The 12945-nt window shown below is 52.1% G+C and overlaps 1 protein-coding gene across 3 annotated transcripts in view; it reads right to left on the bottom strand.

Moving 5' to 3' along the window:
* Nucleotides 1–742: 742 nt before the first annotated feature.
* si:ch211-57i17.1 (uncharacterized protein LOC565010 homolog) overlaps nucleotides 743–12945 on the bottom strand; it is a 32816-nt gene continuing 20613 nt past the window's right edge. For all 3 annotated transcript variants that reach the window (XM_037537927.1, XM_037537926.1, XM_037537928.1), the window contains one exon: nucleotides 743–3755. Coding sequence is in view for 2 of the 3 variants with exons in the window: in XM_037537926.1 (XP_037393823.1) it covers nucleotides 3739–3755 (17 nt within the window). In the remaining variant the exon portion in view is untranslated. The remainder of the gene's footprint in view (nucleotides 3756–12945) is intronic.

The raw sequence follows: 12945 nt of genomic DNA, 5'->3' as shown, positions 1-12945 counted from the left end.
TGGTCTGGACTTAAAGATCAGAGCAACAGATCAGGCCTGGACAGCAACTAAACTCACGGGTTTCAGCTTAGTCTCCACTCAAACAACCCACTTGATCCTTTAATTTACAGGAAAACTGGGTTAAATCGGAGTCTTGTGGACTCAAATCTTAAATCACTATTTCAGCTCTTCTCATGACCTCATCAGGACGTACCAAACCCCCTCACTTCACTCAGCACTGACCGCTGGCTAAACTACTACAACAGTTACTGAATTAAAGGAATAATCCAGCTTTTTCAACTGATTCTCAATCTGCTGCATCTGTGGCATGAAGCTGATCATCACGGTCAGTAATCTCATCACCTTTCCCTTCAGTCTTATTTTAAAAAAGACGACTTCAAAAGTGTTTGTAACTCGAGTCAGTGGGCATCTGCTTCAGCAACTGCCCATTAGCTTCTGTTCTAACTGTATTTAAAGCAACTGCCCACTGACTTCTACTGCAACCAAGAAATGTCAAGAAATTGACAGAGGTCTTCTAATGTATCGGTGCTTCAAGCAACTTCTCACTGGTTTCTGACATAACTGCATTTCAAGCAACTGCCCACTGGCTTGTAATATACTAGGTTTCAAGCAACTGCCCACTGGCTTGTAATATACTAGGTTTCAAGCAACTGCCCACTGGCTTGTAATATAACTAGGTTTCAAGCAACTGCCCACTGGCTTGTAATATACTAGGTTTCAAGCAACTGCCCACTGGCTTGTAATATAACTAGGTTTCAAGCAACTGCCCGCTGGCTTGTAATATAACTAGGTTTCAAGCAACTGCCCACTGGCTTGTAATATAACTAGGTTTCAAGCAACTGCCCACTGGCTTGTAATATAACTAGGTTTCAAGCAACTGCCCGCTGGCTTGTAATATAACTAGGTTTCAAATAAACTGACTTCAACTATGAACAGATGTCAAGCACCTGCCCACTGGCTTCCTTTTCAAACATTTTGAGCGAACAGGTTTTCTGCTCTTTAAGTCGAGGGAAACGTGTTGAAATGACTGTCCGGGTCAGTTAACTGTACAGTAGAGAAGCAGCAGACAGAGATCAGGCTGAAAAACATCTCCAGTAGTTCTTCACCTTACACCCACTGACCTCCCCTGTACCAGCACCTCACTGACCACACAGCCTCGCAGTCAGGATCTCCAAATAAACAGGCCTTCTTTAACGACGCGGCCCACCGACTGACTCGGCAATAAGCATGACTTCATCAGCCGAAATCCACACTTCCTATTCAGCGTTTGGGATCATTAAAGGGGAATATTCACTGAAAATAATCCTCTAAACATTTCCACCATATTTTCCTCATTTATGATTTGCGGATTTGAGCTGTTCTATTCACAGAAGAACAAATACACACATTAAGCTGGGGGGGTGGGGGGGATCCCAATTTACAAAAAAGGAATTCCCAATTAACCCATTAATGTCCATATCCTAAAAGCTGAATTACCTTCCACATTTGATCAATCAGACCTTAAGAAATGCTTCCAATTAATCAAACTCTTTGAATTAAAAAACTGATTTTTATTAACAAAAAACATTACAAAATCAAAAACTGACTGCAGATAGAACTACGACAACTTCATGTAATCAGAACAAAGACTCCGGGTCACTGAAGCTGCTTGACTGGTAATGGCGCCGCCTAGTGGAGAACCCGAGTGAGTCACAAGCCATAAGGTGCTTTGAATCTAAAAATTCCTGTTGTTATTTAAAGTATAAATACACTACATTTCAGCACTTTAAACCCACACTAAATTCAGTTGCTGGACATGAATGGGTTAATAAATATGGGTTGATATGTGAACCACAAACAGACGTTCTAGCTGCAGATCCAGCTCTGCACTTTCCTCTTTCTGCCTCGGGCTCCTCCTTATCTGGGCTGGCTTTCCCAAACAACTGTTGAACGGTAGAGCGAGCATCACTCTGAACGCTCTCTCTCCCGGATAAGATGATCTTAACACGACACAGCAGGTAGAAGAGGCCCAAATCTGATCTTTTCCCTCATATGTAACACAGATGTGTGTCTGTGTGAACAGATAAACAAACCGAATCTGACGATTTCAATTCCGATTTCAGGTGCTTTCATATGTGGCACTGAAATCCGACCCGTATCCGATCTGTGGCGATGAAACTCGGTCTGAACGGCCAGATCGGAATTCATGCGACTTTTACGTCAGTCCAACTCGACATTGGTCATCATTTCGCACTGCTCAGAAATATTTAGGCTGATGTTTCTGTACCAAAAAAAAAAAAAAAAAAAAAAAAAAAAAAAAAAAAATCGAGGAGACTCACCACAGCGGCTCCGGGTTCGGAGAGGTTTCGAACCAAACCGAGGCTGCGGCTTAAAAGAATCTGAGGACACAAACTAAAGAAGTGGCGGTGGCCGAATACCGGGCCCTTTTCATGGCGAACTCAAACGCACTCTGGGTGAGTCCAGCTGTCAAACACCGGGACTTCATAATTGCTTCTGCGATGCTGGTGAAGACGACACTGAAGCTCTGGGAGCGCCAGGCGTTCGTTGGCAGTTGTGATTGTTTACCTCTGGACGAGCCGCGTGAAGCTCTGTTCCTTTGCGCATGCGGGTCGGTTTAGGAGCTGATCTGTTCAGACTGACCTCTCATACAGACCACATTCAGAAGATAATCTGAACAGCCAAACAAACAAATCGGATTTGGTGAGAAGACCCGATCCGGGCCTCTTGTACCAGCTGTGTGAACGCAGCCCAAGACGCTTTTTTTTGGAAATTTGTTTGTTGGTTTGTTTGTTTTTTTTGTGGCAAGTTATATTATCAAAACTACAAATCTCTGAAATGTCATTGTTTAATACAAAAGATCAAAGCTAATCAGCTAAAACACGATTCCTTTAGTACGCAGCGTGCGCCGGCCTCCCCGCCACTACTTTCATATGAAACACCTGATCACTCAGGAAAACGCAGTAGTTTTAAAGCGACAGTTTGGCAAAAAAACTCAGCCGGGACATAATAGATAATCTCAAACAGACCTGATTATGACACTATACAACATACGGCTACTGCCGGCGCTACCGCTGGGCTAACCTTCCATTCTGTAGCTACTTTAGCCTAGCAGACGCTAGACACCAAGCAGGAAACGGCTGATGGAAAACCTCTGGCCTAAGGAGCAAGAGAGTCAGTGTTCTGCCAAACTACCGCTTTAAAAGGGAAAACATCCTCGATATTGCTATGAAATATTCATTACACTAAGGCTATAGCTGCGCTAGGCTACGCTAGGCTACGTCATGCTTGTTTACAGGTGACGTGTGAGTATTAGCATCAGTTCAGCTTGACGCTTCCCGATTGGCTGCAGTCTGCTCTCTGTTACTCGGTTCTGGAGGGCGTCGCCCAACGGGAAGTCAGACCGAGGATAAACAAACATGTAAATATGAAACCCATGCACGGCATGCAGCTTCATACCAGCTCCCACCACGCTGAGCCACACGGACTCAGCAAAACCCCCACCGCTCACCGTTCACCGGCTAAGCACGACGAGACCTACAGAATATACAGGAAAAATAACGAGAACCGCACACTAGTCCGTTAAAACACAGCCGGATACATAAACCAGGAGCTGTTAGGAGAATCTCTGGCTGATGTGAAGGAGAAGGAAGAACGGTAGAAGAAGAAGAAGAAGAAACTGCCTCAGTCCAGAACCACGCAATCCCACACGCTGGATCCTTCGGGAAGGTTCTGCTGCGTCTATGTGGGACACAAAACTGCAGAACAGAAGGAACAACACGCAACTGGTTAGTCACAGCAGAGCGAACTTAACAGCCACTTTACATAACAGACCTACAGAAAAAGTCAGATTTACTCCCCAAACGCAGTCAATCAGCCGCGATATGCTTCTGAGCACTGGAGCTACGAGGCTAATGCAGCTAGTACTTCACGTTTGGTAGCACTGGAGCTACGAGGCTAATGTAGCTAGTACTTCACGTTTGGTAGCACTGGAGCTACGAGGCTAATGCAGCTAGTACTTCACGTTTGGTAGCACTGGAGCTACGAGGCTAATGCAGCTAGTACTTCACGTTTGGTAGCACTGGAGCTACGAGGCTAATGTAGCTAGTACAGTTACAACATGCTAATTAGCATGGCAATGTGTTTATTTGTTTATTTGTCTTTAATGTGTTAGCTATATTAGCCTCACGGCTCCAGCACTACAACTAAACATGAACATGAAATATTCCGAGGCTGACCGTCCACATTTTGGGAAAATGGGTGGGGGAGGATTTCCTTACTGGCTGAAACATCACTTTAATCTAAAAAGGGTAACAGCTGAGAAATGAGAAGAGAATTAATGAGAAGAGAATAAAGACAGAATGAGACAAAGAATGGAGGAAGAGAGGGAGACGAATAAGGCAGAGACACACACACACACACACACACACACACACACACACACACACACGGTCTGCCTGTCTCACAAAGCACCTTTGACTGAGTTTCAGCTCATGTTAAAAGGAAGGACGAATGATTTACACTGTAAACATGTATAAAGTGTTTATGAAGCGCCTCCTCTGGCGGTGCTGGTGCGCATTACAGCAATAAAACAGACTGGATGTCCCAGACATAACAAACACCGTAAAAAAGGAACCAAGAACAGCTGACCCCCTCTGGTTTACAGAAGGCCGTCCCCCTCTGGTTTACAGAAGGCCGTCCCTGTCTGGCTTAAAGAAGGTCGTCCCCGTCTGGTTTACAGAAGGCCGTCCCCGTCTGGTTTACAGAAGGCCGTCCCCGTCTGGTTTACAGAAGGCTGTCCCTGTTTTACAGAAGGCCGTCCCTGTCTGGTTTAAAGAAGGCCGTCCCTGTCTGGTTTACAGAAGGCCGTCCCTGTCTGGTTTAGAGAAGGCCGTCCCTGTTTTACAGAAGGCCGTCCCTGTCTGGTTTAAAGAAGGCCGTCCCTGTTTTACAGAAGGCCGTCCCTGTTTTACAGAAGGCCGTCCCTGTCTGGTTTACAGAGGGCCGTCCCTGTCTGGTTTACAGAGGGCCGTCCCTGTCTGGTTTACAGAGGGCCGTCCCTGTCTGGTTTACAGAGGGCCGTCCCTGTCTGGTTTAGAGAAGGCCGTCCCTGTCTGGTTTACAGAGGGCCGTCCCTGTCTGGTTTACAGAGGGCCGTCCCTGTCTGGTTTACAGAGGGCCGTCCCTGTCTGGTTTAGAGAAGGCCGTCCCTGTCTGGTTTAGAGAAGGCCGTCCCTGTCTGGTTTAGAAAAGGCCGTCCCTGTCTGGTTTAGAAAAGGCCGTCCCTGTTTTACAGAAGGCCGTCCCTGTCTGGTTTAAAGAGGGCCGTCCCTGTCTGGTTTACAGAAGGCCGTCCCTGTCTGGTTTACAGAAGGCCGTCCCTGTCTGGTTTAAAGAGGGCCGTCCCTGTCTGGTTTACAGAAGGCCGTCCCTGTCTGGTTTACAGAAGGCCGTCCCTGTCTGGTTTACAGAAGGCCGTCCCTGTCTGGTTTACAGAGGGCCGTCCCTGTCTGGTTTACAGAAGGCCGTCCCTGTCTGGTTTACAGAAGGCCGTCCCTGTCTGGTTTAAAGAGGGCCGTCCCTGTCTGGTTTACAGAAGGCCGTCCCTGTCTGGTTTACAGAGGGCCGTCCCTGTCTGGTTTACAGAGGGCCGTCCCTGTCTGGTTTAGAGAAGGCCGTCCCTGTCTGGTTTAGAGAAGGCCGTCCCTGTCTGGTTTAAAGAAGGCCGTCCCTGTCTGGTTTAAAGAAGGCCGTCCCTGGTTTACAGAGGGCCGTCCCTGTCTGGTTTACAGAGGGCCGTCCCTGTCTGGTTTACAGAAGGCCGTCCCTGTCTGGTTTACAGAGGGCCGTCCCTGTCTGGTTTACAGAGGGCCGTCCCTGTCTGGTTTACAGAGGGCCGTCCCTGTCTGGTTTACAGAGGGCCGTCCCTGTCTGGTTTACAGAGGGCCGTCCCTGTCTGGTTTAGAGAAGGCCGTCCCTGTCTGGTTTAGAGAAGGCCGTCCCTGTCTGGTTTAGAAAAGGCCGTCCCTGTCTGGTTTAGAAAAGGCCGTCCCTGTTTTACAGAAGGCCGTCCCTGTCTGGTTTAAAGAGGGCCGTCCCTGTCTGGTTTACAGAAGGCCGTCCCTGTCTGGTTTACAGAAGGCCGTCCCTGTCTGGTTTAAAGAAGGCCGTCCCTGTCTGGTTTACAGAAGGCCGTCCCTGTCTGGTTTACAGAAGGCCGTCCCTGTCTGGTTTACAGAGGGCCGTCCCTGTCTGGTTTACAGAGGGCCGTCCCTGTCTGGTTTACAGAGGGCCGTCCCTGTCTGGTTTACAGAGGGCCGTCCCTGTCTGGTTTAGAGAAGGCCGTCCCTGTCTGGTTTACAGAAGGCCGTCCCTGTCTGGTTTAGAGAAGGCCGTCCCTGTCTGGTTTAGAGAAGGCCGTCCCTGTCTGGTTTAGAGAAGGCCGTCCCTGTTTTACAGAAGGCCGTCCCTGTCTGGTTTAAAGAAGGCCGTCCCTGTTTTACAGAAGGCCGTCCCTGTCTGGTTTACAGAGGGCCGTCCCTGTCTGGTTTACAGAGGGCCGTCCCTGTCTGGTTTACAGAGGGCCGTCCCTGTCTGGTTTAGAGAAGGCCGTCCCTGTCTGGTTTAGAGAAGGCCGTCCCTGTCTGGTTTACAGAGGGCCGTCCCTGTCTGGTTTACAGAGGGCCGTCCCTGTCTGGTTTAGAGAAGGCCGTCCCTGTCTGGTTTACAGAAGGCCGTCCCTGTCTGGTTTAGAGAAGGCCGTCCCTGTCTGGTTTAGAGAAGGCCGTCCCTGTCTGGTTTAGAGAAGGCCGTCCCTGTCTGGTTTAGAGAAGGCCGTCCCTGTCTGGTTTAGAGAAGGCCGTCCCTGTCTGGTTTACAGAGGGCCGTCCCTGTCTGGTTTACAGAGGGCCGTCCCTGTCTGGTTTAGAGAAGGCCGTCCCTGTCTGGTTTAGAGAAGGCCGTCCCTGTCTGGTTTAAAGAAGGCCGTCCCTGTCTGGTTTAAAGAAGGCCGTCCCTGGTTTACAGAGGGCCGTCCCTGTCTGGTTTACAGAGGGCCGTCCCTGTCTGGTTTACAGAGGGCCGTCCCTGTCTGGTTTACAGAGGGCCGTCCCTGTCTGGTTTACAGAGGGCCGTCCCTGTCTGGTTTACAGAGGGCCGTCCCTGTCTGGTTTACAGAGGGCCGTCCCTGTCTGGTTTAGAGAAGGCCGTCCCTGTCTGGTTTACAGAAGGCCGTCCCTGTCTGGTTTACAGAAGGCCGTCCCTGTCTGGTTTACAGAAGGCCGTCCCTGTCTGGTTTAGAGAAGGCCGTCCCTGTCTGGTTTAGAAAAGGCCGTCCCTGTTTTACAGAAGGCCGTCCCTGTCTGGTTTAGAAAAGGCCGTCCCTGTCTGGTTTACAGAAGGCCGTCCCTGTCTGGTTTACAGAAGGCCGTCCCTGTCTGGTTTAAAGAGGGCCGTCCCTGTCTGGTTTACAGAAGGCCGTCCCTGTCTGGTTTACAGAAGGCCGTCCCTGTCTGGTTTAAAGAGGGCCGTCCCTGTCTGGTTTACAGAAGGCCGTCCCTGTCTGGTTTACAGAAGGCCGTCCCTGTCTGGTTTACAGAAGGCCGTCCCTGTCTGGTTTACAGAAGGCCGTCCCTGTCTGGTTTACAGAAGGCCGTCCCTGTCTGGTTTACAGAGGGCCGTCCCTGTCTGGTTTACAGAGGGCCGTCCCTGTCTGGTTTACAGAAGGCCGTCCCTGTCTGGTTTACAGAAGGCCGTCCCTGTCTGGTTTACAGAAGGCCGTCCCTGTCTGGTTTAGAGAAGGCCGTCCCTGTTTTACAGAAGGCCGTCCCTGTCTGGTTTAAAGAAGGCCGTCCCTGTTTTACAGAAGGCCGTCCCTGTCTGGTTTACAGAGGGCCGTCCCTGTCTGGTTTACAGAGGGCCGTCCCTGTCTGGTTTAGAGAAGGCCGTCCCTGTCTGGTTTAGAGAAGGCCGTCCCTGTCTGGTTTAGAGAAGGCCGTCCCTGTCTGGTTTACAGAGGGCCGTCCCTGTCTGGTTTACAGAGGGCCGTCCCTGTCTGGTTTAGAGAAGGCCGTCCCTGTCTGGTTTAGAGAAGGCCGTCCCTGTCTGGTTTACAGAAGGCCGTCCCTGTCTGGTTTAGAGAAGGCCGTCCCTGTCTGGTTTAGAGAAGGCCGTCCCTGTCTGGTTTAGAGAAGGCCGTCCCTGTTTTACAGAAGGCCGTCCCTGTCTGGTTTACAGAAGGCCGTCCCTGTTTTACAGAAGGCCGTCCCTGTCTGGTTTAGAGAAGGCCGTCCCTGTCTGGTTTAGAGAAGGCCGTCCCTGTCTGGTTTAGAGAAGGCCGTCCCTGTCTGGTTTAGAGAAGGCCGTCCCTGTCTGGTTTACAGAAGGCCGTCCCTGTCTGGTTTACAGAAGGCCGTCCCTGTCTGGTTTACAGAAGGCCGTCCCTGTCTGGTTTACAGAAGGCCGTCCCTGTCTGGTTTACAGAAGGCCGTCCCTGTCTGGTTTACAGAAGGCCGTCCCTGTCTGGTTTACAGAAGGCCGTCCCTGTCTGGTTTACAGAAGGCCGTCCCTGTCTGGTTTACAGAAGGCCGTCCCTGTCTGGTTTAAAGAGGGCCGTCCCTGTCTGGTTTAACGAGGGCCGTCCCTGTCTGGTTTAAAGAGGGCCGTCCCTGTCTGGTTTAAAGAGGGCCGTCCCTGTCTGGTTTACAGAAGGCCGTCCCTGTTTTACAGAAGGCCGTCCCTGTCTGGTTTAGAGAAGGCCGTCCCTGTCTGGTTTACAGAAGGCCGTCCCTGTCTGGTTTACAGAAGGCCGTCCCTGTCTGGTTTACAGAAGGCCGTCCCTGTCTGGTTTACAGAAGGCCGTCCCTGTCTGGTTTAAAGAGGGCCGTCCCTGTCTGGTTTAAAGAGGGCCGTCCCTGTCTGGTTTACAGAGGGCCGTCCCTGTCTGGTTTACAGAGGGCCGTCCCTGTCTGGTTTACAGAGGGCCGTCCCTGTCTGGTTTACAGAGGGCCGTCCCTGTCTGGTTTAGAGAAGGCCGTCCCTGTCTGGTTTAGAGAAGGCCGTCCCTGTCTGGTTTAAAGAAGGCCGTCCCTGTCTGGTTTAAAGAAGGCCGTCCCTGTCTGGTTTACAGAGGGCCGTCCCTGTCTGGTTTACAGAGGGCCGTCCCTGTCTGGTTTACAGAGGGCCGTCCCTGTCTGGTTTACAGAGGGCCGTCCCTGTCTGGTTTACAGAAGGCCGTCCCTGTCTGGTTTACAGAAGGCCGTCCCTGTCTGGTTTACAGAAGGCCGTCCCTGTCTGGTTTAGAGAAGGCCGTCCCTGTCTGGTTTACAGAGGGCCGTCCCTGTCTGGTTTACAGAGGGCCGTCCCTGTCTGGTTTACAGAGGGCCGTCCCTGTCTGGTTTACAGAGGGCCGTCCCTGTCTGGTTTACAGAGGGCCGTCCCTGTCTGGTTTAGAGAAGGCCGTCCCTGTCTGGTTTAGAGAAGGCCGTCCCTGTCTGGTTTAGAAAAGGCCGTCCCTCTCTGGTTTAGAGAAGGCCGTCCCTCTCTGGTTTAGAGAAGGCCGTCCCTGTCTGGTTTAAAGAAGGCCGTCCCTGTCTGGTTTACAGAGGGCCGTCCCTGTCTGGTTTACAGAGGGCCGTCCCTGTCTGGTTTACAGAGGGCCGTCCCTGTCTGGTTTACAGAGGGCCGTCCCTGTCTGGTTTACAGAGGGCCGTCCCTGTCTGGTTTACAGAGGGCCGTCCATGTCTGGTTTACAGAGGGCCGTCCCTGTCTGGTTTACAGAGGGCCGTCCCTGTCTGGTTTAGAGAAGGCCGTCCCTGTCTGGTTTACAGAAGTCCGTCCCTGTCTGGTTTACAGAAGGCCGTCCCTGTCTGGTTTACAGAAGGCCGTCCCTGTCTGGTTTAGAGAAGGCCGTCCCTGTCTGGTTTAGAGAAGGCCGTCCCTGTCTGGTTTAGAAAAGGCCGTCCCTGTCTGGTTTAGAAAAGGCCGTCCCCGTCTGGTTTAGAAAAGGCCGTCCCCGTCTGGTTTAGAAAAGGCCGTCCCCGTCTGGTTTACAGAGGGCCGTCCCCGTCTGGTTTACAGAGGGCCGTCCCCGTCTGGTTTACAGAGGGCCGTCCCCGTCTGGTTTACAGAGGGCCGTCCCCGTCTGGTTTACAGAGGGCCGTCCCCGTCTGGTTTACAGAGGGCCGTCCCCGTCTGGTTTACAGAGGGCCGTCCCCGTCTGGTTTACAGAGGGCCGTCCCCGTCTGGTTTACAGAAGGCCGTCCCCGTCTGGTTTACAGAAGGCCGTCCCTGTCTGGTTTACAGAAGGCCGTCCCTGTCTGGTTTAGAGAAGGCCGTCCCTGTCTGGTTTACAGAGGGCCGTCCCTGTCTGGTTTACAGAGGGCCGTCCCTGTCTGGTTTACAGAGGGCCGTCCCTGTCTGGTTTACAGAGGGCCGTCCCTGTCTGGTTTACAGAGGGCCGTCCCTGTCTGGTTTACAGAGGGCCGTCCCTGTCTGGTTTAGAGAAGGCCGTCCCTGTCTGGTTTAGAGAAGGCCGTCCCTGTCTGGTTTAGAAAAGGCCGTCCCTCTCTGGTTTAGAGAAGGCCGTCCCTCTCTGGTTTAGAGAAGGCCGTCCCTGTCTGGTTTAAAGAAGGCCGTCCCTGTCTGGTTTACAGAGGGCCGTCCCTGTCTGGTTTACAGAGGGCCGTCCCTGTCTGGTTTACAGAGGGCCGTCCCTGTCTGGTTTACAGAGGGCCGTCCCTGTCTGGTTTACAGAGGGCCGTCCCTGTCTGGTTTACAGAGGGCCGTCCATGTCTGGTTTACAGAGGGCCGTCCCTGTCTGGTTTACAGAGGGCCGTCCCTGTCTGGTTTAGAGAAGGCCGTCCCTGTCTGGTTTACAGAAGTCCGTCCCTGTCTGGTTTACAGAAGGCCGTCCCTGTCTGGTTTAGAGAAGGCCGTCCCTGTCTGGTTTAGAGAAGGCCGTCCCTGTCTGGTTTAGAGAAGGCCGTCCCTGTCTGGTTTAGAAAAGGCCGTCCCTGTCTGGTTTAGAAAAGGCCGTCCCTGTCTGGTTTAGAAAAGGCCGTCCCTGTTTTACAGAAGGCCGTCCCCGTCTGGTTTACAGAGGGCCGTCCCCGTCTGGTTTACAGAGGGCCGTCCCCGTCTGGTTTACAGAGGGCCGTCCCCGTCTGGTTTACAGAGGGCCGTCCCCGTCTGGTTTACAGAGGGCCGTCCCCGTCTGGTTTACAGAGGGCCGTCCCCGTCTGGCTTACAGAAGGCCGTCCCCGTCTGGTTTACAGAAGGCCGTCACCGTCTGGTTTACAGAAGGCCGTCCCCGTCTGGTTTACAGAGGGCCGTCCCCGTCTGGCTTACAGAAGGCCGTCCCCGTCTGGCTTACAGAAGGCCGTCCCCGTCTGGTTTACAGAAGGCCGTCCACGTCTGGTTTACAGAAGGCCGTCCCCGTCTGGTTTACAGAAGGCCGTCCCCGTCTGGTTTACAGAAGGCCGTCCCCGTCTGGTTTACAGAAGGCCGTCCCCGTCTGGTTTACAGAGGGCCGTCCCCGTCTGGTTTACAGAAGGCCGTCCCCGTCTGGTTTACAGAAGGCCGTCCCCGACTGGTTTACAGAAGGCCGTCCCCGACTGGTTTACAGAAGGCCGTCCCCGACTGGTTTACAGAAGGCCGTCCCCGACTGGTTTACAGAAGGCCGTCCCCTGTCTGGTTTACAGAAGGCCGTCCCCTGTCTGGTTTACAGAAGGCCGTCCCCTGTCTGGTTTACAGAAGGCCGTCCCCTGTCTGGTTTACAGAAGGCCGTCCCCTGTCTGGTTTACAGAAGGCCGTCCCCTGTCTGGTTTACAGAAGGCCGTCCCCTGTCTGGTTTACAGAAGGCCGTCCCCTGTCTGGTTTACAGAAGGCCGTCCCCTGTCTGGTTTACAGAAGGCCGTCCCCTGTCTGGTTTACAGAAGGCCGTCCCCTGTCTGGTTTACAGAAGGCCGTCCCCTGTCTGGTTTACAGAAGGCCGTCCCCTGTCTGGTTTACAGAAGGCCGTCCCCTGTCTGGTTTAAAGAGGGCCGTCCCTGTCTGGTTTAAAGAAGGCCGTCCCTGTCTGGTTTAAAGAAGGCCGTCCCCTGTCTGGTTTAAAGAGGGCCGTCCCTGTCTGGTTTAAAGAAGGCCGTCCCTGTCTGGTTTAAAGAAGGCCGTCCCTGTCTGGTTTAAAGAAGGCCGTCCCTGTCTGGTTTAAAGGCCGTCCCTGTCTGGTTTAAAGAAGGCCGTCCCTGTCTGGTTTAAAGAAGGCCGTCCCTGTCTGGTTTAAAGAAGGCCGTCCCTGTCTGGTTTAAAGAAGGCCGTCCCTGTCTGGTTTAAAGAGGGCCGTCCCTGTCTGGTTTAAAGAGGGCCGTCCCTGTCTGGTTTAAAGAGGGTCGTCCCTGTCTGGTTTAAAGAGGGCCGTCCCCGACTGGTTTACAGAAGGCCGTCCCCGACTGGTTTATATAAGGCCGTCCCTGACTGGTTTATATAAGGCGGTCTCTGATTAGGTGTTCCTTGTAAATTGCAATGACGCTGACGGTCAACAGGAAGTCCTGCTTGGTGAGACAGACAGAACCAAATACAGACTACAGGCCTCTGAAGTCACTGCCTGATAGGAGCTTTAGGTCTGAGCTGATTTCCAGCGTTCACCTCCATGGCGTCCTGTGGTAAACGGAAGCATTTCAAAGCCGATATGTTTTTTCTTGTGTTTTCCCGCCAAGCGTCATTGGATCTTCCGAATTCTGAGATTGTTTAGCAGTTGAAATATGATTAGTGCTTCATACATACAGTGAGCTAACACTGCGCACTGAAAGGACGTTGCAGGACAGCGAGTCTAATATTGAGCTTTAACCCTGTTGGGGCTGCACGACTTCAGATTGTTTTAAATTCGACAGTTGTGATGAAAGTCGTGTCGATGTCGACTAATCGCTGAGCGGCTAGCGACTCTAAAAA

The sequence above is a fragment of the Pygocentrus nattereri genome, chromosome 4, assembly GCF_015220715.1.
Source record: "Pygocentrus nattereri isolate fPygNat1 chromosome 4, fPygNat1.pri, whole genome shotgun sequence".
NCBI lineage: Eukaryota > Metazoa > Chordata > Actinopteri > Characiformes > Serrasalmidae > Pygocentrus > Pygocentrus nattereri.
Note: the sequence above shows the minus strand (reverse complement) of the source record. Positions and strands in the feature narration are given on the sequence as shown.